This window comes from Thunnus maccoyii, chromosome 24 (assembly GCF_910596095.1).
Source record: "Thunnus maccoyii chromosome 24, fThuMac1.1, whole genome shotgun sequence".
NCBI lineage: Eukaryota > Metazoa > Chordata > Actinopteri > Scombriformes > Scombridae > Thunnus > Thunnus maccoyii.
This window is the reverse complement of record NC_056556.1, coordinates 10,250,956-10,275,260: the sequence shown is the minus strand read 5'-3', so window position 1 is coordinate 10,275,260 and position 24,305 is coordinate 10,250,956. Positions and strand designations below refer to the sequence as shown.

General features: G+C 39.0%; 2 protein-coding genes across 15 annotated transcripts in view; both read left to right on the top strand.

Moving 5' to 3' along the window:
- The window catches only part of LOC121891932 (nectin-2-like), a 933,424-nt gene that overhangs the window by 416,213 nt on the left and 492,906 nt on the right, over positions 1-24,305 (top strand). The window lies entirely within an intron of this gene.
- On the top strand, positions 2,634-17,080 carry LOC121891928 (ATP-dependent RNA helicase DDX3X-like). 14 transcript variants are annotated; one of them, XM_042404620.1, is made up of 20 exons: positions 2,634-2,965; positions 4,722-4,773; positions 5,398-5,445; positions 5,884-5,943; positions 6,258-6,464; positions 7,510-7,606; positions 8,015-8,131; positions 9,096-9,195; positions 9,433-9,568; positions 9,809-9,906; positions 10,839-10,937; positions 11,029-11,189; positions 11,438-11,582; positions 12,147-12,291; positions 13,117-13,167; positions 14,672-14,853; positions 15,020-15,137; positions 15,324-15,477; positions 15,637-15,761; positions 15,857-17,080. In XM_042404620.1, the coding sequence occupies exons 1-20, from the start codon at positions 2,921-2,923 to the stop codon at positions 15,934-15,936; spliced, it is 2,220 nt and encodes a 739-aa protein (XP_042260554.1). In that variant the 5' UTR covers positions 2,634-2,920; the 3' UTR covers positions 15,937-17,080. The 14 variants fall into 14 exon arrangements, with proteins under 14 accessions (XP_042260554.1, XP_042260550.1, XP_042260551.1 ...); XM_042404616.1 differs by having other exon boundaries at positions 4,722-4,794; positions 5,887-5,943; positions 7,504-7,606; XM_042404617.1 differs by having other exon boundaries at positions 4,722-4,794.

Below are 24,305 nucleotides of genomic sequence, written 5' to 3'. Positions count from 1 at the left end.
TTTACAATTTTAAAGCTGTGGCTATGTGAAAGTCTCTGAAGATGAACAATTTTCAGCACCCAGTCTCTCTCTTTAATGTTTGCCCACTGGGAGAGTGAGTTTCTGACTAAAATAGTACCTGAATGCACCACTGTTTTGCTCCTTCCAACTTTGTCGGCACTGACCAGGGTGAATGGGTTGCAGTCTAATAAACTGCAGGACTGAGCCAGATTTTGGTTTGTTAAATTAAATAATAAACATTTAGGAGCCGGGACTCTTTGCAGCCTCAGTAGATGTGTTTGCTCAGCTCATCCTCACCACTGTCCTCTATTATAAACTGTGTGGCTTTATGTTAATGTGACTTTACTGTTTGTGTTGATTCAATTTAAATCTTCCATTACGTCTGTCACAGACCTGTCAGTGTTGTTTAAATTCTCAATGGTCACCGATGGAGGGCGACAAAACTCAACTAGATCACTGTAATTAATTACGTTATAGCCACAGAGGTTTCCTCATGGGTATTTATACATGAACAACATATTTTAGTCTTTTTGAATTGATCATAAATTACATCGCCTTCCTGCATGAGACCCCATAATAATACCAGTAAACCAAATAGTGATAAAAAACAAATCGTGCAAACTTTTTGGAACCGAATTGACTGACAAGCGAGTTATGCTGGATACATCATCTTTTTGTTGTTGTTGTTTTACTGTACAGTGATATCGCGACAAGATGCGGTTAAAGTCTCGCGGTGTTTGGATTGATAACGTTTTAGGTGAATAAAGCTAGCCAGTGTTAGCCAGAGGAAGACAGGAAGTAGGGAAATTGAGTTGCACTTAAAATGAAAGGTTTATCTTTGGAAAAGTTTCCTCTGTAGAGACCAATAGTCGTTTTATAAAACAGTAACAGAGAGATAGTAAATAACAGAGAACCATGATATGATATGTTGAGTGAATTTATAGATGTAGGTAGATATTTATAGATTTATATTAAGAGTATTAATATATTAATTAATTAATTTTGTATATTTTGTATAAAGGACCTGTCTGTATGTGAAATGTGCAGCAGTGGTAACGACTACATGCACCTGCTTAAATTGCTCTTATTTTGCACTAATAAGAAACTTTTCTAATAAGAATTTTTCATTTGATATAGCTATATATATTATATCACACATAGCTACATATATATTAAGTTATATTTGGTGCATATCGAGCAAAATATAAATTTATTTATGTTTTTTCTCTTTATTGACTGCATGAATGAACATGAGGCACAGTCTTGGGAACAAAGTGCAAACAAAGAAGGCAAAGTTCAAAAACAACAAAGAAAAATAAATAAAATAATTTTATAATAATTATAAACAATAAAGACATTGAAAACAATACACTCATTGTTTGCAGCCTTCTCATTAGTGTGAGATTTAATGGTCTGTAAGCGCTGCTCACAGTCTTTATGGAAAACTGAGAATAGTGTTTTGTTTTGTTTTTTGTTTGCTTTTTTGTTGGTTTTTTGTTTTTTTGTTGGTACAGATAATTATAAGATTGATGATTTCTGTTGTAACTTATAAACTCAAACACCACATACTAGCAAAATCAGCCATAAATGCATCATTAATAAACTAAGAAGCCTCTTGCCACAGTCTTTTATTGTAGTAACAATACCAAAATAAGTGAAGTACAGTTTCAGGATGTGCAGAGCAAAAAGAAGTTGATACATTAAACAAAATTCAAACTCTTGAAAATATATCCTGACTTAGATGAGACCTGTGATAAATGTCATGGTATTCCAGCACATTTGACCCATGTGTTCTGGTCCTGCCGTTCTCTGTCTACCTGCTGGGTGAGTATTTTTGAACATCTCTCCAAAGCTACAGGGAGAGGCCTGAGGCCAAACAGTTGGACAGCTATCACTGGGGTACCAGTCAGTGATCAACCACAACCATCTAACATTCATTTAAAAACATATTAGCATTTGCATCATTACTGGAAAGAAGAAGAATATTATTAAACTGGAAACTATCACCACCCCTGAGGCATCCCTCTGGCTCAAAGACCTAATGATGTTAATGAAAATAACATTTGGACTGACAGGCATTGCCCACAGGTTTTATCCCTCTTGGGGCTCTGTGATCCAATATATATCCAACTAGGAGTCTCCCTGACTGTATGTGAAGGCTTCTACTTATCTATGTACCTACTTATTTTCTATTTTAGTTTATTTCTTCCAATTCTTATTCATTCATTCGATATTTTCAATGTCTTTTTATGCTTTTCTTTATTTTTTTCCTCGGTAACTGTATTATTACATTTTGAAATGGGCTGATAGTTTTTATGTTAATGGTAACTGTTGTTTAAAATACTGTCATTTTTACATTTGAGGGGAGTAAAAACATCCTAAACACTTTTCTTTTAGCCTGAAATGTGATGACCTCTCCTAATGTGACCCAGAATATACAAAAACTGAAATGTTTCAACTTTTTAAAGACATTTTTGTGCAGCTGATACGCATTTTACCCATATTTATTTAAAAATTCAATTTATACATCTTAAAACATGTCTGGAGGATCTTTAATCAAAATGTAAAATTGACTCGTGTTCCTGAAAGGAACTTTAATTTTATAAAATACCGGATGTTTATGCCGTTTTGTGAACGCGAGTTTGACTAGTTTCTCTTCATCTCCGCTTCAGCTGGAGAGCAAAGCGACATCAGCTGAGTTTGCCCTGAAAAAGTACCACCTTTTGTGGATAAATTACAGGCATCTACCATCACGTAAAATAGCATTTTACAAAGTGACAGTGCAGCTGCTAAGCAAATGAAATAACTGTCAGCTGTCGTAACCAGAGAAACGGCGAAAGGAGGAATAACATCACATCAAACCCGGCAAACAAAGAGGTCCTTTCTCAACGACAACATTTTTCCTCCATATTCTATAGTTATGAGTCATGTGGCCGTCGAAAATGTCCACGGTCTAGAGCAGCAGGTAAGAAGCGACAGTTTCATGTGTGTCTTGCGGTGGTTAGTTGATGAAAAGTGTTATAACGGCTGGGATAAATGTTAGCTTGCCGGCTAGCTTAAAAACACCGCTAACGAGATGCTATCGTGCTAGTTAGCGTTGGGTGTGCTTCAATTCTACGCTCTCATGCCCACAAGTGGCTGCGGGGCGGGCGGTTGATTGTTGCCTCTTTCATATTTAATCATATTTATGAGCGCTGTAGTCCAAAATAGCTTAATTAAAGATATCTAGAATCTCGTCGTAAAGTGGGTTAAGTACTTGAAACTGCTCTTAAAATGTTAATAGTAACGCAGGCACCAAATGACGAATTACGCCGCCGGCTCTCCCCTGTGCGCAAATGAAACGCACCCAGCAACTATTCTCTTCACTGCGTTTGTCTTTGCAGCTTGATACAATAATAAAATGGAGGTATGCGGGGATGGAGCAAGCGGGCTAACACGCAAACAATGATGCGTTTTAACATTTTTAGCCCGCTGGCTGGCACATAATGCGCAGTTTTGCACAGTTTTTTCCTGCTTGTCTGGACTGCGTCCCGCTTTAAAAAATGCTCATTTCTTCTGCGTCACCAGCAACGTAGGTTAAGCCATCTAGCTGTGCCTGACTGGTCAGACAGTTGGATGGCAACAGAAAAGTACTGTATGTTCTCCATTGATATTTTGGAAAGGTCTAATTTGCAAAATGTATACGAGGGAGTTAGATGCACAGAACTGAGCTCATGTATACAAATTAAACATCCTCTTTCTGCAAGGCTTTATGTTGAATTTAAACCCTCTTATGAGCCTAGTTCACTTAATATTGCTGCAGTGTAGAAGGGCATCCCACCCCAAGACCCAAATTCAGTTTCCCCTCTCTATCCAGTGGGAAATGAAAGCATTAAAACCGAAGTTCTTGTCCTGAATTGCAGACTCTGCACACATCAGCATGAAGTCTTTTGCCTCTTTAATCATTTAGCTTTCCTACATTGTGAGGTATCACAGGCCAGCTGTGGCTGTGTGCAGTTTGCTGACATCACCATAATAGGATTTCTGCATGTTAAGAGTTCAGACATTTTTCAAACCACAGAGCAGAGTCGTCTGGTGCTGAAATGAAAAAAAAAAGGCCATAACTATTGTGCTCTTTCTTTATATTTGGACTGTTCAGCTACTGTGATGACATAAAATACAGCATATTAGCTCTAGTTTTCAAGTAAACAGTAGATTTGGTGTCACATCACATCATGACACCTGGCATGCTATCGTCAAAACTGTATTATCTGGGATCTGTAAGTGTTCCCAACATTTTATACACATGACTTTATGGGTCATGATGACTCAGTCAGCTCTTGCTTCAACTCACATTAAGTGAGTTTCCATCCATCCAGAAAACACGCTGCATGGAAACAATGGAGATTTGAGGGAAAAAAAATTCTTGACTTAGGTGGAAAAGTGGGGAATTTATACAGAGAAGATGCACTAAAGATTTTTTGTGATATTGTTGGACAATCTTCCTGTGTTTGCTACCAGAAAATAGAGAGTTTAACACAAATATTGCACTGTGTGTAGACTTAATTCATGAGCGTGTGGTCTTACATGGGAAAACATGACAAGCTTACCTCCTGGCTTTATAGAAGTTGAATTTTTAACTCTAAGATGATTGTAATTGATCATAAAGAATAAGGCTAGATGTTTTGTTCTGCTGATAATGATCGTTGGTTGTGTGTTTTTCTGTTTATCTGTTTCTGCAGCTCGCTGTCCTAGACTTGACCGCAGCAGACGGGCAGGGGGGAGGCACCAACCGTAAGCAGCCAACATGTTTTTGTTAGTTTGTTCGAACTTTTCATTTCACCTTGCTAATAGATGTGCATAGATCAGTCAGTTAACACATACCATAAGACTGGGGATGTCATTAAGATGGCAAACAAGGTACTGATTCATAGAGAATTAGCCTAACTGGGAGGACAAAAATTTAACTGTAAGAAGTAAACTTATAATTCCAGCATCACTGAGGCCAGATGATGACTTTGTAAATTTACATTGAATGTTAATTTTGTAAAAATCCTTGAATATGGTCACAATGTGGTGACATTTAGTCCTTTATTGAATTTTGATACAACTATCTGGCATCAAGGTTCTTGTTCCTCCAGTTTTCAATGTGCATCCCCATCCTTAGTTTAATACAGAACACGGCTATAAACTTATGAAAATGCATGTTTGCAGTCCATCTTAAATTTCCTCATGTGCTTTTTCATATTGAAGATTCACAACCTTTAGTCACCACAATCAATCACAATTAGGACAGTTTTGGTAACTTTGTGTCTTAATTTAGATTTTATATTATATATTCTATATAATATAATTCTGAGACCCGGAAGGAAAGAAAGAAAAACTCTGATTTTGGACACTGTCTCGCTCTGTATGCAGGGCGATACATTCCTCCACATTTACGGAACAAAGACGCTTCCAAAAATGGTGAGTAGGATGAAGTTAATGTCTCATTCTCTCATCATGTTGCGATTCAGTGTCACTACCAAAATGTGCATTGTGTGAATCCTTGAGGCTTGTGTGAATACTTAAATGCAATTATTTCATCTTTTTAAGGCGTGCATTACATCCACATTTGCTTGCTTTCAGCCTTATTTAACCCTGCCTTTGCTGGAGCATTGCTATGTTTCTCTGCGCTTTACCAGCTTCAATTGTTGAGCAGTGGAATAGTGTGAAACAAACTCAGGAATGTGTATGGCTTCACCCCCCCCCCCATGTGCATGACGCAAAAAAAAACAAAACACCCGCTCATAGAAAAGTTGCTCCATAGCACTACTTGTAGTCAAAAACGCCACAGGGTACCTTTAAGAAACTGCATTTATTACTGATGAAAACCATAACTGAAACACTTTGTTCCGTTCCCAGCAGGAAATGCCTTTGCTGCTGGTCGACAGGGTGGCTACACCATAGCACCTGCAGCCAACTGTAAGTTCCTCCGTCAGCTTCTACTAATCTGAGATCTGATCATTTAGCTGCTTTTAAGTGTTAGTGTTGTCTTGTAACTTGGGCATAAAACCAATATATCATCATTTAATTATTTTGTAACAGTTTCATACCATCATTCTGTTGTCATGAATGTTACTCCATAGTATTCTTTAGCATGTCATCAGTGTGTTTTCTGGTTTGTGACCTCCTCCCCTCAGTGAAATGATACATAAAGAAAGTGATATTTAATAATCTGGGATAACTTTCATTTAATTCTCAGTGTCTAATCATTCTTCTTTTCTCTTCTCTTTTAGATGGCTGGGACGGGGGGCGCAACAACTTTGTTAACGGCTACCATGACAACCGCATGGGGGGCGGCAACACGTTCAACCGCGGCCCGCCTCGCATGGAACGGGGCCGAGGTGGCGTCGGAGGAGGTGGTTACCGCGGCAACAGGGGCGGAGCCTTCAACCCCATCAACCCAGCTCAGCCAATGGGCTTCGGTGGCTACGAAAATAAAGGTGGGATTTGGTTCGACCACATCCAGACGTACTTTTCTTCTAAGTCTGTTCTTTAATCAGATGCCCTGTGCTTAGGAATAAAGCTGCTCCTAAAATGAGAAATGAATATTAATGTTAGTCTCATGATGGTGATGCCTGTGCATACACCACTCAGCATTCAGTTATTTACAGATTCATACAGAAAACTTATGTGCACACATCTTATCAAAACATTTTAAACTGCTCTGGTCTAAAGCTAACCTGGGAACCAGACTAATCTGCAAGCTCATGTTTTATTTGCTCTGGCAGATGCGTCTGGACCCCCTCCCGTTCAGACACATATCCTGTCGACTAATCACAACCGTTCAGTGCTATGCCACACGTTCCATCACTCTGATTGGCTGTAGGTCGATCCAATTACGTCCACAGGCATTTTGGTCTGTGCCCGTTGATAACGCCCCTTGGAAATGGAAAATGAACTGAGAGGTTCTGCGAATTGGTGTGGCGATGCCAGGCTAGCCTAAAGCAGTAATGTCATTGTTCCATGATTGGTTTGACTGTGACACTGACTAAGACAGACAGCTACGTGTGACACAGTTTGTGAACTTCAGCACACTTTTTTTCTTCAGTAGGAAAATAGATTCCAACTTAAGCAGAAATTTGGGTGTGAAATCAACATTCATCCATGGTACTCTTATGTAGATTTTACAATGCAAGCACTGTTTGAATTTGCTCAAATTAACTCAGATATTGGAAAAATGAAACTTGTCTACAACTAACCTTTTCTTAAAATGTGTTTTTATTGTGAAAAAGTTGAGTTGTGTAGACATAAAGGGACACTTTGGGAAGGCTTCTTTATTACATATGCAAAAATATATACTGTTTATCCAAAACTAGACAGAGAGGGAAGCTGAAACACTTTTGGCTTCTGTGACCCCAAACACATCAAATAAAGAATGTTTCACATTTAACTTATGTCAGTCCAAAGACCAGCTTTAGTCGTCTCCGCACCCTGTTTAATAACTATTCTGTATGAATGAAACTGTCCTCTTTTTGTCAGACGCAGGCGGCTGGAACACTGCCAAAGACGCCTATAGCAGTTTTGGCAACAACCGAGGAAAGTCTGCGTTCTTCAATGACAGAGGCAATGCTAACAGAGGGAGGTAAGAACATGAGAGGCATAGACAGACTGAATAATTGCTGCCACATGACTACTTATTTATTCTTCTCTTTTGTTCTTCTGTCACTGTACTGAAACGGCTTGAGGCAAAGAAATCCATTCACATGTTAAATATGAAAGCAAAAAGTTAACCTTTCTTGTGTGTTATGCTGTCCTGGTGAAGCTCTTTGCTGCCAGGTAAAAAGAAGCGAGTGGCATGACTTTATGTATATTACAGTTGACACATGGCTGTCACCTGCCTCAGGCCAACAGGGGGAGCTAGAAGCAACAAGGATGGTGGTGTGAGGGGGAATTGGCTGTTCCAAAAATGCAAATTGTGCTGAATTGTTTGATGTGCATTCGTAAAACTTGGTAGCATCTTGTAACATCATTGTCTTTGTGTTGTGTTCAGATTCGATCACGGTGGATTTGGTGGTGGAGGAGGAGGAGGAAACAGCCGCTGGGTGGAGGAGTCTAGAGATGACGGAGACTGGTCCAAACCAACGCCACGTAACGAACGCCTTGAACAGTGAGTCTGTGCTTTTACTGGTCATGAGAGGCATACTCCAGACGAAGAAAGTTCATCATATGTGTAGGGAGGTCAGGAAATATCAGGGAGGCAATTATCAGCTTTACTGGAGGTGCGATACATGACTGAATGGATGATTTGTAAAATCAACATTATGTGTGAATGATGATTGGTGTTTTTTGTTGGCTCTCGTACCACAGATTTAGACGTATTGACAGGTTGGATTTAGGGAACATGCTCCTGAAAATGACAGAACAGTCAAATATGCTTAAAATTTGTTACTTAACTGTAATTTATCTCTCAAAACATGGAAATTATTGTACAATAACAAAACTCAAAGACACATATGTCGTCTTACTTCACAGGCTTTACTTATATATGTATATATACAGTATTAATATGGAAACATTGATAGGCAGTGTATCCTTGACTTAACAAAACATCCAACAACAGTGAGTGAGCTTAATTTAAGGTCACCAAAAAGAAGACTACCAGGCTCCCATGAGTCCTTGACATCCTTGAAAGTTTGTGAATTTGAGAGAAAAAAAAACAAAACTTTTTTAAAGCAGACATAAATGGACATGGGTCATTGAAAGTGCTTGACTTATATATTTTGCGCCAGAATAGAATATTGTTTTGCTGTGCTGTATTAGAGAAGGCAAGAGACCACATAGTCTGTGAGCTTCTGTAAAGCCTGCTAGTTCTCATTATAAAAACTCTGTGTTGTACCAGTAATTAACCTTGATCCATGTCTCAAACTATGCTGTGTTGGGTCCTTGAATTTGACGGAATTGGGCCTGGAAAGTCCTTGAATTTGATGTTTAAGAAGGTGTGGGAACCCTGAGCCTAAACCAAAGAAACATCATCAGGAGTGTAATAATTGTAAATCACTGGTTAAATAGCACGTCTTCTCTGAGCATCAGACTGACCAGCACTTTGTTTCTCCTGCTTTTCTCCTCTGTAGTGAGTTGTTCTCCGGTAGTAACACTGGGATTAACTTTGAGAAATACGATGACATTCCTGTTGAGGCCACAGGACAGAACTGCCCTCATCACATCGAGAGTGTAAGCTGCATCATTACTTTCTCTCAAACATTTCATTTGACAATACATCACATTTTCTATAAGGTGTATATTCTATCAAAATCATTAAAATAAAACTATGACTTTGTTTACCTTTAACACTTTAATCTCAGAACGATATACATTTGTTACTATCATCAAAAATGTGCTCAAATGTAATTTTAGAAACTAAACTGCTCTCTTTATAAATTTATGTGTGTGTTTGTGTGTTCTGTGTAGTTCCAAGATGTAGACATGGGTGAGATTGTGATGGGTAACATTGCTCTGAGTCGCTACACCAGACCAACCCCGGTCCAGAAATATGCCATTCCTATTGTCAAGTCCAAGCGAGACCTCATGGCCTGTGCACAGACAGGTAGGACACAATGATCTCAATGATACTACCTTATTAAATAAAGGTTGTGTGTGTATATATGTGTGTGTGTGTGTATGTATGTATGTATGTATGTATATATATATATATATATATATATATATATGTATATATAAATAAAACAAAAAAATAAATTAGAGTCAGATTCTTGAGATAATGCTATGAAATTATGGCTTTTCTAACTTTATGTGACAATAAATGTGGTTGACTTTGTGTCTGTAGGTTCTGGGAAGACAGCAGCGTTCCTGCTGCCCATTCTCAGCCAGATCTACACTGAGGGACCAGGAGAAGCTCTTACTGCAGCTAAAGCCAATGGACAGGTAAGAAACTCAAGACTGTAAAACAGAGTAAATCACATGGATCACTTGCTAGGGGAATATTAAACTAGTAAGGCTTTTTTTTATTGAACTGTAAAATGTTACAAACACAGTATATGGCTGTTGTTACCAGACAAACAACAAAACAAACACTTCATTAAGTTTTAATACAGAACAAGCTTGACAGATAACTGACGATAACAGTGGATTGTACACAAGGTGGTACATGGACACAGAGGCAAGTTGATCAGCAGAGCATTTACTGGAATGAACGATCACAGACTCTACTGAAGATATTCAATGTTTTATCAGAGACTTAATGCACATCATTAGTAAGCGAACCGTGGAGTACTACAAACAAATAGACGGCAGCTGTTAGTTTCAGTCAATGATTGAACCACTTCGACATTCACTTCTTCTTTGTCTGTTTCAGAAATGTGTCCCACAGATATTATACTAAACTACTGAAGGAAAGCTGTGATTATTGTCTTATTTCAGTTCTTAAATATACTGTGCCTAAATAGCATTTCTCATTTTAATTACTTTTAGCTGTGTGTGCAATATGCAGTAGTATTTTGTAGTAGGAAAATACTGGATCAGGACTTTAGCAGATACTCATTCAGTGATTGGGGGGGTATGTCCAAATTTGTTGAACATAGATATAATATATGTAGGACAGAGCAGAAGTTATTAAACTGTTAGAGCCAGTTTATCACAAATAAATGCTAAAGATTATCAGAAAAATATTTTAACACAACTTGTCAATAAGAGTAGGTACCGATAAATGGTGACATGTACTGTGAAACATTTGAGTTGAAAGTGATGCCCAGCCAGCTGAAACCATGAGCTTCCTCCCATCTGTGAATCTTTAATATCCTGCATTTTGAATATCATCTGTTATACAGTCTTCGTGGTGTGTTGTCTCTGTATCACAGGAGAATGGAAAGTATGGGCGTCGTAAGCAATACCCCATCTCCCTGGTACTGGCTCCGACCAGAGAACTGGCACTGCAGATATACGATGAAGCCAGGAAGGTATATACACACATGTGACATTAACTTAAAATTCTAAAATAAGGAAGAACATGTATCCACATACTTCTTCATGTGGTTTTCTTCTTTGTAGTTTTCCTACCGCTCCAGAGTGCGTCCCTGTGTTGTGTACGGAGGAGCGGACATCGGCCAGCAGATCAGAGATCTGGAGAGAGGCTGCCACCTGCTGGTGGCCACACCTGGAAGACTGGTGGACATGATGGAAAGGGGCAAGATTGGACTGGACTACTGCAAGTAAGACATGGACAGGAGGAGGGAGTGATGGATAAAAATGTGGATGATATAAACTGCAGGTGATGGATGAAGGGACTAGTACTGATCAATAGAAATGACTACAATTGAACCTGGTGGTGAATTGATTTGTTTCATCAACTGATTCAATTGAATTGGATCATCGGTCTTTTGGAATTAGATATTTTTTTTATAATTGCATTTTATAAAGATTAACCTCTCTCTTTTCCTCTCTGTCTTCTTCGCTGCAGCTATCTTGTCCTAGATGAGGCTGATCGTATGTTGGACATGGGCTTTGAACCACAGATAAGACGCATCGTTGAACAGGACACCATGCCTCCTAAAGGCATCCGACAGACCATGATGTTCAGCGCTACCTTTCCTAAAGAGATCCAGGTATTTTAGCAGCGATGCCAAAAAACCCCAAAACTCTCATGTATTTTCCCCCTTACAGCTGCTTTGGGTTTTTCACTGTTGCAGGCCTGACACAACTAACTGTAGAGAAATGTCAAGCTATACATACAACATTCATTGTTTATCGTTCACCATGCAAGATTTTAAGAGAGAGAAAGTCCTCAAAATAAACACTATTGCTCCTGATTGCAATTTAATGTCATCTTGTGTGAAACAGTAAAAAGAAGATACACAGGGTTGGGTTTGAATATTAGAGCTTTGAAGGTTCGGTACAATTCAAACTTACTTTATTTACATCCCACAGGTAGATAGCCATGAACCCCCCCAAGTTTGTGCGTTTTTTATTTTTTTTATTTTTTAGCAATAGCCATAATGCAAGGGCCACCCGCAAGAGTCTTACTAAAAGAGAAAAGCAAAGCTTGCATTTCATTAAACAGGGATTATAAGCATTCAGGATCAATGGACCCTGAATTGGAAAAAAGTGAAAGTACTGTATCTTTTCGCCTATGTAATGCTAAAAAAGCACATTGTCTGCTCCCCCTGCAGATCCTGGCCAGGGATTTCCTGGATGAGTACATCTTCCTGGCGGTAGGCAGAGTTGGTTCCACCTCAGAGAACATCACTCAGAAAGTAGTGTGGGTGGAAGAGAGCGATAAGAGGTCTTTTCTCCTGGACCTGCTCAGCGCCACAGGTGAGACAGTCCAACAGCAACAACACGATGCCCCTAGAAACTCATAACCTCTAGATGTGTTCCAACAGTGCAGGTGAAAGACACATAAAACACAAACTGCAACCTAAAATTATGATTCTACATCTGTTTAGAGCGACTACACACACACACATGCACACACACACACACACATATACATGCAGTTTTATTTTCCCAATCCTTTTGCCATTCCCATGTTGTCGTCCTCACATCTCAGCCAGTACATTACTGTGTGTCTCATCTTTAGCGCAACGTAATGTCCATCAACACCCCTGTCTGTCAACTATTTGGTAACACTTGGAAAATTACTTTCTTTCTTAGTTAGGTTCAGTTTTTTACTGAAGTGAAAGTAGGTTTAAATTTAATTCCAGGTAGCATGGGAAAGGATTTCAATTCTAATTTTGGCTTTTCTGAAAATGCTGATAGCTGAGATTAAGTCTTCTGTTTTTTTGTCTTCCTGTGGATTAACAATACACCTTGAGGGCTCTTAGATGACATTTCATCCAGTTATCTTTTTTTTCTTTTTTTGGGCCTCGGGAAGGCAAAGAAGAAATGTCATTCCTGTGCCTACTTTTAGTCCTTAACATTCACCAAATATTTTCTGTTCCCTCAGTTTCCATTAACTAAAGTGGCACTTTTGTGGTTGGGAAAACAAACTTTACCAAATTTTCTTTTGGTAGTAAAACAAATTTTGTGAACAGAGGCAAACCTTTGTTCCATCAGGGACATTAGAAATACAAAGTTGGCTTTGTACTGGTGATTGAGTACAGCTTACATGTTGATGGTTTGGTGTGGTTTTATCCCAAGTCATCCCCAGCGAGGTACAGGACAATACTGGAGACAACATAGAGAAACCTGGTAAGATCTTCACTAAAGAAACATGTATCTGTCATTCCACATTTTTAAAATAATTTTGCCTGCGTTTGATGCTCTTCTCTGTGGATGGAGAATCCTTGGTTGATTCTGTTATTTTTTTGGTTCTGTGTACCATTTCATGAGTCAGATCTGCTACGCTTAAATCAAACACGCCTGTTAATGTATTGTTTTTTTTTCTTAGTTCAATAGTTTTTTTTTGTGGCATCTTTATGTACAGTATGTTGCTGTGGTGTCTTCATGTCAGACACAAAGCCTCAATGGAGAGCGTCTGGTCATGTTGTACCCTGAGTGCTACGACGCTGCCAAATCTCTGCAGCTAACGAGTGGATATAAGTGCGGGCCAGTGTCCTCCACTTTATATCAGGCTGTGATAGCAGTGTGTGCCCATGGAGCAGGAGCGCTGAGGAAGAACAAGATGACCAAACTCTTTCCATTAGTTGGCTCTAGTCACATTGTCTGAAGACACAGTGCTGCTGATGCTGTTAGTTATTTTTTTTCTGGTTAAGTTTATCCATACTGTACTCCCTGCTGCCCGTTGCACTATTCTGTTCATAGAAAAACATCTATTGTATGTGACGTAAACAATTTAAATTAATTAAGGTGCATGTTATTTATGATTTATGTATCACACATCACAGACTGAAACAGCCTTATACAACCTGCAAGTAGGGCTGTAACAATATGTTCAGTAACTGATATGACTTGATATATAAGGAGGGATTTACATTTCAGAAATTGTCAGAGTGATGCAAATATATTGTACCTTTTTATCTCATTTTTGTCTTAATATTAATGAATGAACAAACAAGGAAGATGGTGAATCGCCACTCAGGTGTTACATTTTGACATTAAAGAGAGTCATCATTAATATATATCATCAGGTTTATGCTCCCTTGTAAAAAGCTTCAGATTGTGTCACATCAAAATGCTGAGTCACAAAGCTACAAAGTGACGTCAGTGTTTTGTTGAATATAAAATTTGATCAGTTGGGTTGTCAGGTGTGGTTTATTTATCAAGTTTACTTTTCTGTCTGTGGAACCACAATCCTTTAGTTACAAGTCAGAGCCACAACATGTAGTAAAATGGGAAGTCTGACTCTGACGCTTATTTTTTGCCATGTCATCAGAGGGCCCCAAGCACGGCAAGACCATCTGGTCCATTTGTCTGTTTATCTCGTAGATTCAGAGCAAGATACTTTCAGAAGGCCAGTTGAAGTTTCATATGCATGAAATCTTGTACACATACTGTATTAATATTGCCAAGATTCCTAATGATTTTGGTGACCCATCTGCCCTGACTTGTAACAGCATTTCCTTGTCCAGTTATTCAGTTTGTGATATTCAGGGTCTGAAAAATGTAGCCCTACAACTATTTTATTCTCATCAAAGTTAAAATCATCTTTTGGTGTTATAAATTTAGCGGCCAGCTTTATTATTCACCAACTGTTAATGATTAACCTCTGGTGTCTTTTCTCTCCTTTGACCAGGTAAGGACTCGTTGACTCTGGTGTTTGTGGAGACCAAGAAAGGTGCTGACGCTTTGGAGGACTTTCTGTATCGGGAAGGCTACGCCTGCACCAGTATCCATGGTGACCGCTCCCAGAGAGACCGAGAGGAGGCCCTAAACCAGTTCAGATCAGGAAAATGCCCCATTTTGGTGGCCACAGCGGTCAGTAAAAATAATATTCTGGTAGATACATTGCACATACAGTCTATTAACAGCACTAATTAGTGTTAGACAGTCTCAAGAAAAGTATAAGATGCTGCTCTTGGTATTTAAAAACACACATCAGTGTGAGTGACTTTTTTTCTGTGCTCTTGTCTTACGCACTCAGGTAGCAGCTCGGGGTCTGGACATCTCCAATGTGAAACATGTCATTAACTTTGACCTGCCAAGCGACATAGAGGAGTATGTCCACCGTATTGGACGTACAGGACGAGTAGGAAACCTGGGTAAGACTACAACTAATGTCTCTCAGTTGTAAATACCCCATGATGTGTGTTACATGATTTAAACTGAGGATACACTCTAAACTTTTTGAGCCACATCCCCCAACAAAATGTGATTTATTGCTACTGTAGCTGCAAATCTGAACATGTTAAGTCTTCTGAGGTTTTTCATCTGTGTGTTTCCTGTAGGACTGGCCACATCGTTCTTCAATGACAAGAATGGGAACATTACTAAAGACCTGCTGGACATCCTGGTAGAGGCCAAACAGGAGGTTCCCTCATGGCTTGAGAGCCTGGCTTATGAACACCAGCACAAGAGCAGCAACAGAGGACGCTCTAAGAGGTACACACCATCTCTCCTTAATTGTTTAAATATATGTGTTTCTATCACTATTAATGGTCTAATGGTTAATTCAGGGTCTGAACCCATGAATGTTTTGTCTGGATGCATTGAATTTCACTTTGTGTTTGATTTAAATGATGTATTTGATTTTACTGCCAGGTTCTCTGGTGGTTTTGGAGCACGTGATTACCGCCAGACAGCTGCCGGAGGCAACGCTGGAGCGTTTGTAGGACGTGGAGGTCGTAACCAGGCAGGACATGGCGGAAACCGTGGCTTTGGAGGAGGTGAGGATCAGATCTCAGGATATAATTAGTGTGTTTAATGTAACCTTTACTTTGTTACCTTTTAACCTTTGTCCTCTCTGTTTCCTCCCTCTTAGGTGGTTTCGGTAACTTCTACAACAGCGACGGCTATGGAGGCAACTACTCACACTCTCAAGTTGACTGGTGGGGCAACTAGGTTTCCTTCACCCCCTTCCCCCTTCCCACTCAGCCCTCTTTCTTCTTCTTCTCACTCATCCTCCTTCCTTTCTTCACACTGTTGTCTGCACCCCATCTGTCTCCTGCCCTCCATCAATTCCAAGAACCCACATGCATGCTATTAAACTATTTATACTCATTTATATAGCTCTCCTTCCATCCCAATGCACTCAGATCTTTGAATTTCTCCTTAAAATGTCCTTTCCATCTGCATTTCCATCTCCTCTGTCTTTAGAGTCCCCCATCCTTTCTTCTTTGGTTCCTCTTTTCCTGGTAAATCTCACAATAGACCACATTATAAAGGGATTCCTCAGTTTTAGTTGGGTTTTTTTTCAACACTAGCCACAGATGTACGTGTTAGCTTCCAGCTAGCAGCATCGTTTGGTTTCAGTGAGGACATTTTGAGCTGTTTTCCCTCTGTGAGAAGTGTCTGAAGAAAAAAAACCAACAAAATTGAAGTTTTAGGTTTTCCTTTAACGCATAAGATTGGATAGACACTAAGGTTTACGATGTGTTGAATCCTCTAAAACCGCTGTAGAAGACCAGGGGGGAAATCCAGTTTATTCACTTAAGATTTGAGTTTTGGCTTCATTGTGTTTTTGTCTGCATTCACCCAAAGCCAGCCAGGCTTTCCTGTGTACCTTCACATGTCATCTTTGTATTTAATGCACGGCCATGTTGTAAATCACTGGCCAAAAACTTTTTCTAAAATATAGTGCAGAGATGGGCAAGAGGTCAAATCTGAGCAAAATATGTCTGCATAAAAAAATGAACAATGGGAACTGGCTGAGGTCTCCTTCACTGACATGACAGATACTACAAAGAGGCCACAGAAATTACAGTTTTTTGTTTGTTTTTTTTACACCTTTTTTAAACATTGAAGTACTTTGAAGATTTACCGAGGTCTGAGAAAGATGTCAAACAGAGAAGTGAAAACCCAGTCAGTGGGACAGCCAGCAGACGTTGTTGCCCATTAGCAACCATGATGCTAGCAAACTGAATCTTAGGACTTGTGGTTGTTGATATCACAACTACAAACAGCATTTTCTTTGTTTGAAACAAAACATAATGGAGGATCATTTGTTTCTGTACTGTGCCTTTAAGAATTTGAACATTGTCTCTTATTTCCGTTATTTTTATTGCCATAATACGTAACTGGCTACAAGTATTGGCCAACTGTGACTAAAATGTGTATTTAATGTCATGTATGGGTTTAAACATGTTTTCTTTATTTCTATTTGGAAGGAAACAAACTAGGCTTGAACTAAATCAAACCTTGGCAAAAAAAAACCCTAAACAAAAACTGCGATGAGGCAACTCAAAGCAATTCCTTATCTGTCTACTGGAGTCTATTGGTCTCTGATGAGCTGGTTCCCAAAAGCATAATACCACTTAAACCATGTTTGCAGATTCTTTCAATACACCCTCATCCAGAGTGACGAAAATTGGTCAAAACTGACATCACATGGGTCAAAACTGACATTACATTTTAAAAAAAAGAAGTCTTATTAATTGCAAAAAGCAATCTCTGCTTTACTATCCAGTAAGCACAGATAACAGCAGTGGTTTTATGCTTTTGAGAAACCGAGTCTTACTCAGTGACCTGTACGTCACATTTACAGCTCTGGTTTGAGCTTGAAGTTGGGTTTCTCAAAGTCATCTTGTCACTAATTGTAGGGTCTTTTCATGTCAGCAGCAGAGCCGCTGAGAGAGAATTTGAACCAGCTGTGCAGCAGCAGCCATGTAATGTTGCTGCTCCCGGTCTTACCATTCAGACATGGTTATGAATGCAGATATGTTCTTCATAACTGACAGTGCCCAAAATTAGATATTTACTGCAAAAAACAATGGCAAAAGTTACGTCTCTTCCACTTGCACCACATCCAGTTGTGGTGGCCCACATTGCAAATATAAAGAAATGCTTCAACAATTTTTAGATGTAAAAAATTAAAACCCCTACATGGCTACTGCTGTTTAAACGGTTACCAGTTATCAATCAGTGGCTGTGGCTGCTCGACTGACTCTTTAGTGTCAGCATGCGGTTGGGAAACTGGCTCCGCTTCCACCACAAACATTGAAACCCTTGTTTGCCAAAAGCTTCTTTCAAGGGGGGAAACACAACTAAAAGGCTAAAAGAGGTCAAAATTTTCTCGCTCACTCTATCCTGGAGAGTTACATGAAGAGTCTTCTCTAAAATAAGTCATTCCAGTTTATTCTTTAGGTCTTTTAAGATCTTGTTGGGGCCAGGGATAAAAGTAAAAGAATCTAGCCTCAGCCGTTTCACAGCAGGGCCAGCAGGGACTTCCACAGGATCTCCACAGCACATTTTAACCATGTCTTGTCATACAGTACTATGAGTAACTATGGTCAGTTGAAGGGAAAAGGCATTGCTTACTTGGATGATGTGTTGGAGATCATCCAACACAGTAACCATTTGGCTACCAGGGTGCTTCTTCATTAGTCCATTTTAAAGATTTTCTTACTCTTAACCAAATACAACTTTGCTCCTGCTCAGGATTGCAGGTTTATACATTCCTATTCTTACTATTCAATATTAATAATATATCCAACACGAGCCTCACTGCGTTTCTTTTGCCCACACAGACGTCATTGTAGGTACACCGCAGTCCTGTTTCTCAGTATTTGCATTTGTTAATACTCAGAAAGGCAACGATTTGATTACATTTGTTCCCTGGATTGGAAATTTTGACTTCTACTACTGTCAGCTCACCATTAACTGAAAAAAATGATGCAACGTGGCTCATGTGTGTTGTACTTTGGGGAGCACTGTCTCACTTTAAGAGATAGAAATGTTAGAAAGACACCTAGCTTGGCACAGCACAGTGAGATACAAAACAGCTTAAGTGGAATTTGGATATGTAATCGATGCCTAATCCCTGGTTAGCCCTACTTGGCCCTGCTGTGAAACCAGACCATAAGGGGCAGTTGATCTGTACCCAAGACGTCCATGTTTCATCCCTGATTGAACTTCTAAAAGGAGCTCCACTGTACATTTGGACCGTTCAGTGGTTGAAGTCCAATCCCCCACAATGCCGATCAGCAGCAGAATAAGCCAAAAAAAAAAAAAAAAACAACGCTCTGTTGCTGCTTGGTGGGGAAAATTGTTAATTTCTTATCAGGGGCTTAATTTGTTTTGTTTACATGAAGAACTTTGAAATATAGATTAAATGTAAATAGTTCAGCTCTTCTTAATACAAACAGAGAAGAATCTCCACTGAAAAAGAATGTGAATTACAAGTGAAACAACACTTGATGTGAAGAAAATTACATTTGATCACTCAACGTTGGACCAGGCAGTGTCTGGTGAGCTTAGTTCAGTGGGCAATTTGAACACAGCTGACGAAAGATAGTCGGCTTTAGATATAGTATTTACGGTAAATACTTGTACACACACACACACACGAACCAATGAGGGGATTTATTTTACCAATTTATGCTCACTAGGCAGATTTCCTCAAATTGCCCACTGGCTTTGACAAATGACAAGGCTGGACCAAGACAATAAAACATATGCAAGTGTTGTTGTTTTTTGGTCAAGGAGTTTAAAATGCCAAGCGAATACATACAATTATACAGCAGTCTTTAGTTATGTTAGAACACTCTGATTTTTCCCCTCTTCTATGATTTTTACTTTAGGATCAGAAGTCGTGTTCAGGTCAATCTTCATATGTATTTCCCTGGTTCAGGAAACTAGTTGGCTTTAAGTGTCACATTAAAGAAAACCATTTTTGAAGTTAGTACAATGCCAGAGGACTCAAGCAGAAAGCAGGTCACATAAAAAATGTCCAAAAGCAGCTTATTGTCTTGGTGCAAAGACAGCAACTTCAGAATTTATGGTAGGAGAAAGTGGTTCAATGATGCAGGGGCTAAAATTCTCAGGCATCACACCTGATTTCAGGCATAGAGCAGTTTTAAATTCATAAAATACTGAATTCAATACATTGTACACATTTCCTTGTGGACAACTTTTCAGGCTCACAAATCTGTTCTTGCTTTAATCCCTGATGATGTACTATATCTCGCTAAACCTGCTCCCCTTTTAAAGGAGCCATTTTAAAGGGACAATGCTACATTCAAGGACAATTGTCATAGGAAACAGCATTAGAAAAAATTTAATTCCTAGTATAGGGTAGACTCGTGGCCACTTACAGAGCAACCTTAAAATTGAAACTTCACTGTCTGCATTTTCTTTTGGCTTCTGTCAAAATTTGGTTCAATTGTCTAGTTGTTTCACCATTTTTGTAGAACTAAGCGTCATATTGTCCTCCAACATGCAGCCTAATACAGGCTAAACCACCATGAGCACCAGTTAAAATAGTGATTAAGTTGTTGACCAGAGCTGCGTTTGAGGTGTCCCAATAGATGATTTAGCACATGCTAACCAATCAAATATGATACGATATGAATAACACAGTGGTGGGAATCATCTCACCGTAGATTTGTTACAAGAACTGTTGCTGTTCATTATGAGGGAATAACTGGAAGAACGATAGAAATCAGCAACAGGACAATAAGTAGAAGATAAAATTGCAAATGACAATCAAATTATTGAAGGACTAGTTTAAAACTTGTTTCATCAACAGAACTCTGAAGGATTTAAGTTGAACTTTTTTAAATTTATGGGACACCTTAACATGTAGAATCATCTTAACTCGCTGTCTTATTGGTAGTTATTTGATAGCTGTCACATTTGAAACATGTACATCCAACTTGCATTCAGATCTGCACCGGCAGATAAATGTCAAACTGAAGCTCATCACCTTACAGTTCAGGATACACTTTCTGATTTCATTATAGCACTCCAATGGCATCCAAATTGTTGAGTTTTGGAGCTCATTACAGTTGAGCAGTTGATGAAATTTGGCAGAGAGGAGATATCGTGGGATAGCGTTTCTTACTTGAATCCATGGCTATTGCCAACCACAAACTTAGTATGCAGCTAGTGCAGTCTCTTGTGTTTTTTTAATAAACATATTAAGCATGCTAAAATGCTGTTTTTGCAGCCTGAATCCAAAGGCATACCTTTAAGATGGAGATACAAATCACTTGAATGAATCTGGTTCAGTGTGTAGTCGATGCTGTGCCTTCTAACAGCCACTAGGGGGCAGATAAAATATCTGTGAATAAAAGAAGGAACGTCTGAGCAGGGCGTCATGGAAGGAAAAACTTCAGTTTACCTCACTTAATCTGTACATCTTGTTTATAGAGCAATCTTGTCAAGTAGTGTTGTTCAGAGTGTGCACATAAATATGCAATGTATTTAGGTCGTTTTCTAGAGCAGACAGAATATGCCTGTCAGCTGTAATTACCATTGAACTGTGTTGGAGTGCCCCAAACCCCCACCTCACTTTGACAAAATGCCCCACAAAGTACAATAGAGATCGATTACTTGTGGCTTCCTCTTACTTTGCCGTCACCAAGATTGTCTGCATGAGTTTTGTTAGGGTCGTTCTCTGTCCGCAGTCTGTGCTCAGTGTGGATTAGGGCACAAACTGGCACAAAATTAGCCCAAATTCTGACATGTGCACGGTGCCTTGAAATGACCGAATCATTTAAGACTGAAACATATGGGTTAGGGCTGGGTATTTTTTTAATAGAGATGTAAAATTCAAAATATTATATAGATGATTTCTTTTTTGAATAGCTTTATCTGGATGAAGGTAAAGGCATTATGCAATAGAGGGTATGTACGTGACATCACCGTATGTGGACGTCGCCATGGCACACAAAACGTTGAGAGTAGCCAACAAAGAAATACAGTGAAGACACTGCTTCAATGTTTAAGAGCTGTTGTGTAATCAGTCGCAGAAAAAGAATCAGAAAGGATTCAGGAAGAAGTTTCTTTAGACCGACGACGGCTAAAAAGAAGAGATGAGTGTTGGGTTGGTGCTGAAACTTGGAAGTGTAGTTGCCATTTTGTGTAATTAATGTTGAATTTTTTGAGTAAATTCCACATCTTAACTGCCTTTTGTCAAACAGATCACTGGAGCTTTTGCTTTTTATCCACACTAGCGTCAGGATGGCAATATCAGTCAGACGGTCCAGGCTGAAATATCTCGACAGTCGGATGAATTGCCATGAAATTTGCTCACAGAGCTGCTAGCGTGGCTGTAGATTCTTTGTCTTGTCTAGTCATTGAAGCCATAGCGGGTCTGTTTTTGTCACTCAGTGATGAGGGGGTCGTATCACGTGAATAAGGACACACCCTCACACATACCCTCTATAGTTACAATTAGTTTAAATGTAACATTGGTTTGTTCTCATTTAAAAATCTAGCACTTTAGTTTTTTTTTTTTTTAAAAAGTATTTTCAGTACCTTTTGATGCCTTAAATTCAAGAGTTGATACCCAGTCCTAATAGAGCTGATAGTGAAGTTGGTTACACTTTGTACAGCATTACCATGGCAACAGACACCGACAGTGTCACCATGGCAAATGATTCTGCGTCTCTACGGTAACTAACTCACCAGCAGGAGTGCTTCAATTGTCAGTGAACAATTAATGGTGCTAAGCTCCCATTGCTGCGGCCTGCAGGCCCTTGTGTTTGTAGAAAGACTAAAAATCCCACCGAGTTTTACAGAAAATACTTCAGTTACTTAGTTTAAAAATGTCTTCTGTAGCACAGGTCCTTCAAAACCTCTGAGAGGTGTGTGTGTGTGAGTGAGTGAGTGAGTGTTTGCAGTTTAGTGCAGCCAGGTGTCAAAAAGAAAGATGTCTCCAGTGTGTGTGTGTGTGTGTGTGTGTGTGTTGTATGGAAAGGTTCTTCCAGATACGAAACCTTTTTTTTCTTTTTGTTCTTGTTTTTTTGGGGGGGGGACCAGGTGGAGTTGTAGTTAACAGCAACCGTAGGATTCAGCTGTTTGCACACAGAGTTCTCGAGTCTACTTTCGCTGCTAGTTTGTGTAATTTATCAAGCATTTTTGAGAAATATTTATTTTTATAAGCCTAATACAAAAAGTTGATATTTTAAAGAGTGACTTGACCAAAAGACAGTAAACAAAAACACTGGCTCTTGAATGTTGAATGTCATTGGTATGAGTGAAAATTTCTATTTTTCTGGGGTAGTGTGAGCTTTTTAATGTTAAAGATGCAACAGGTAGGGGTTTCTCTTGAATATGTCACTGTAACAAGCTGTAATAACATTAAAAAAATAGGAAAAAAATTCAACAAAACTGTCAGTGGTGCCAAAACATGCATCAAATCATGCTTGTCAAAAAATCTCAATAGCCCAGTTCTCGTTTTAAGGCCAATAAAAAGCAACCCATGCTGTGTGCACATCCTCTTGTGTTGAAACAGAACCTTTTTTTGCTGAACAACCAGCGTTTACACCAGTTTTCCCCCCAAAATTAGCCCCTGCATACCTCTCTGAACACTTTACTGTACTCTGTTTAGTACTAATAAGCAAATGCTAACAGGCTTAACTAAGACGGTGACAATGGTAAACATAAAGCACTCATCATTAGCATGTTAACAATGCCACTGGGACTGTTAGTCTTGATATCACACACCTTCAATATCTTCTGTCCAAGTATACATAATTATGTATTTTGGAAATGATATATCGGGATTATAGTAAAGCTCCTTGAAATTCAATGAAGAAACCATTTACAGACTAAATAAGCACTTGGGAATGTCTGTTTTTGTCTAATCCAGTGGATTAAATAACTAAAAAAAAAAAGTTAAGGTACTTCATCATATTAATGCAACAATCCTGTAAATCCAATATTACCATAAAGCAGTCCTGCTTGTTGAGAACGGTATGGCAAAATCTCAGATGGTTGACAAATATTTATTGTCTTGCGATATAAAGCGTCATATCACCCAACTGATAGTAAACAGGTGTTGAACTTTTTTGCTGCAGAAAAAATTTCATTGTTTTCTTTTTCCTTTAGTTCAAGTGGAAATAATTAGTTTAAAAGTTGCTCACAGCTCTTATTTATTTTTTGGTTGTCATAAAATCGTTCGTTTTTGATGCAAAATATGAGAAAATTGATCAGCAAACAGGTCTGGTGGCCACAAGGGGGGCCCCAGTCCATTTCTGTCCGTCATTCAAGCGAGTGAAGATGTGCACTTGGTGTCACATGAAGAGAGAAGCACTGACAGTTGTATTGCAGTCAACGTGACTGTGACATATCAAGAGAAACACCCCACACAGGTTACCTTGAAAGTCACATTGGACTCAGTTTCAGATCCATTAACCTGTTTGTGCGACAGGTTCCAAATGCCAATAATGATAATCAAACCATAAACAGCCATTTTTAATTGGCAAACAAAATTTGAGAAAACACCACCAAATATGCCAAGGTTTGGATTAAAAACAATTAACAAA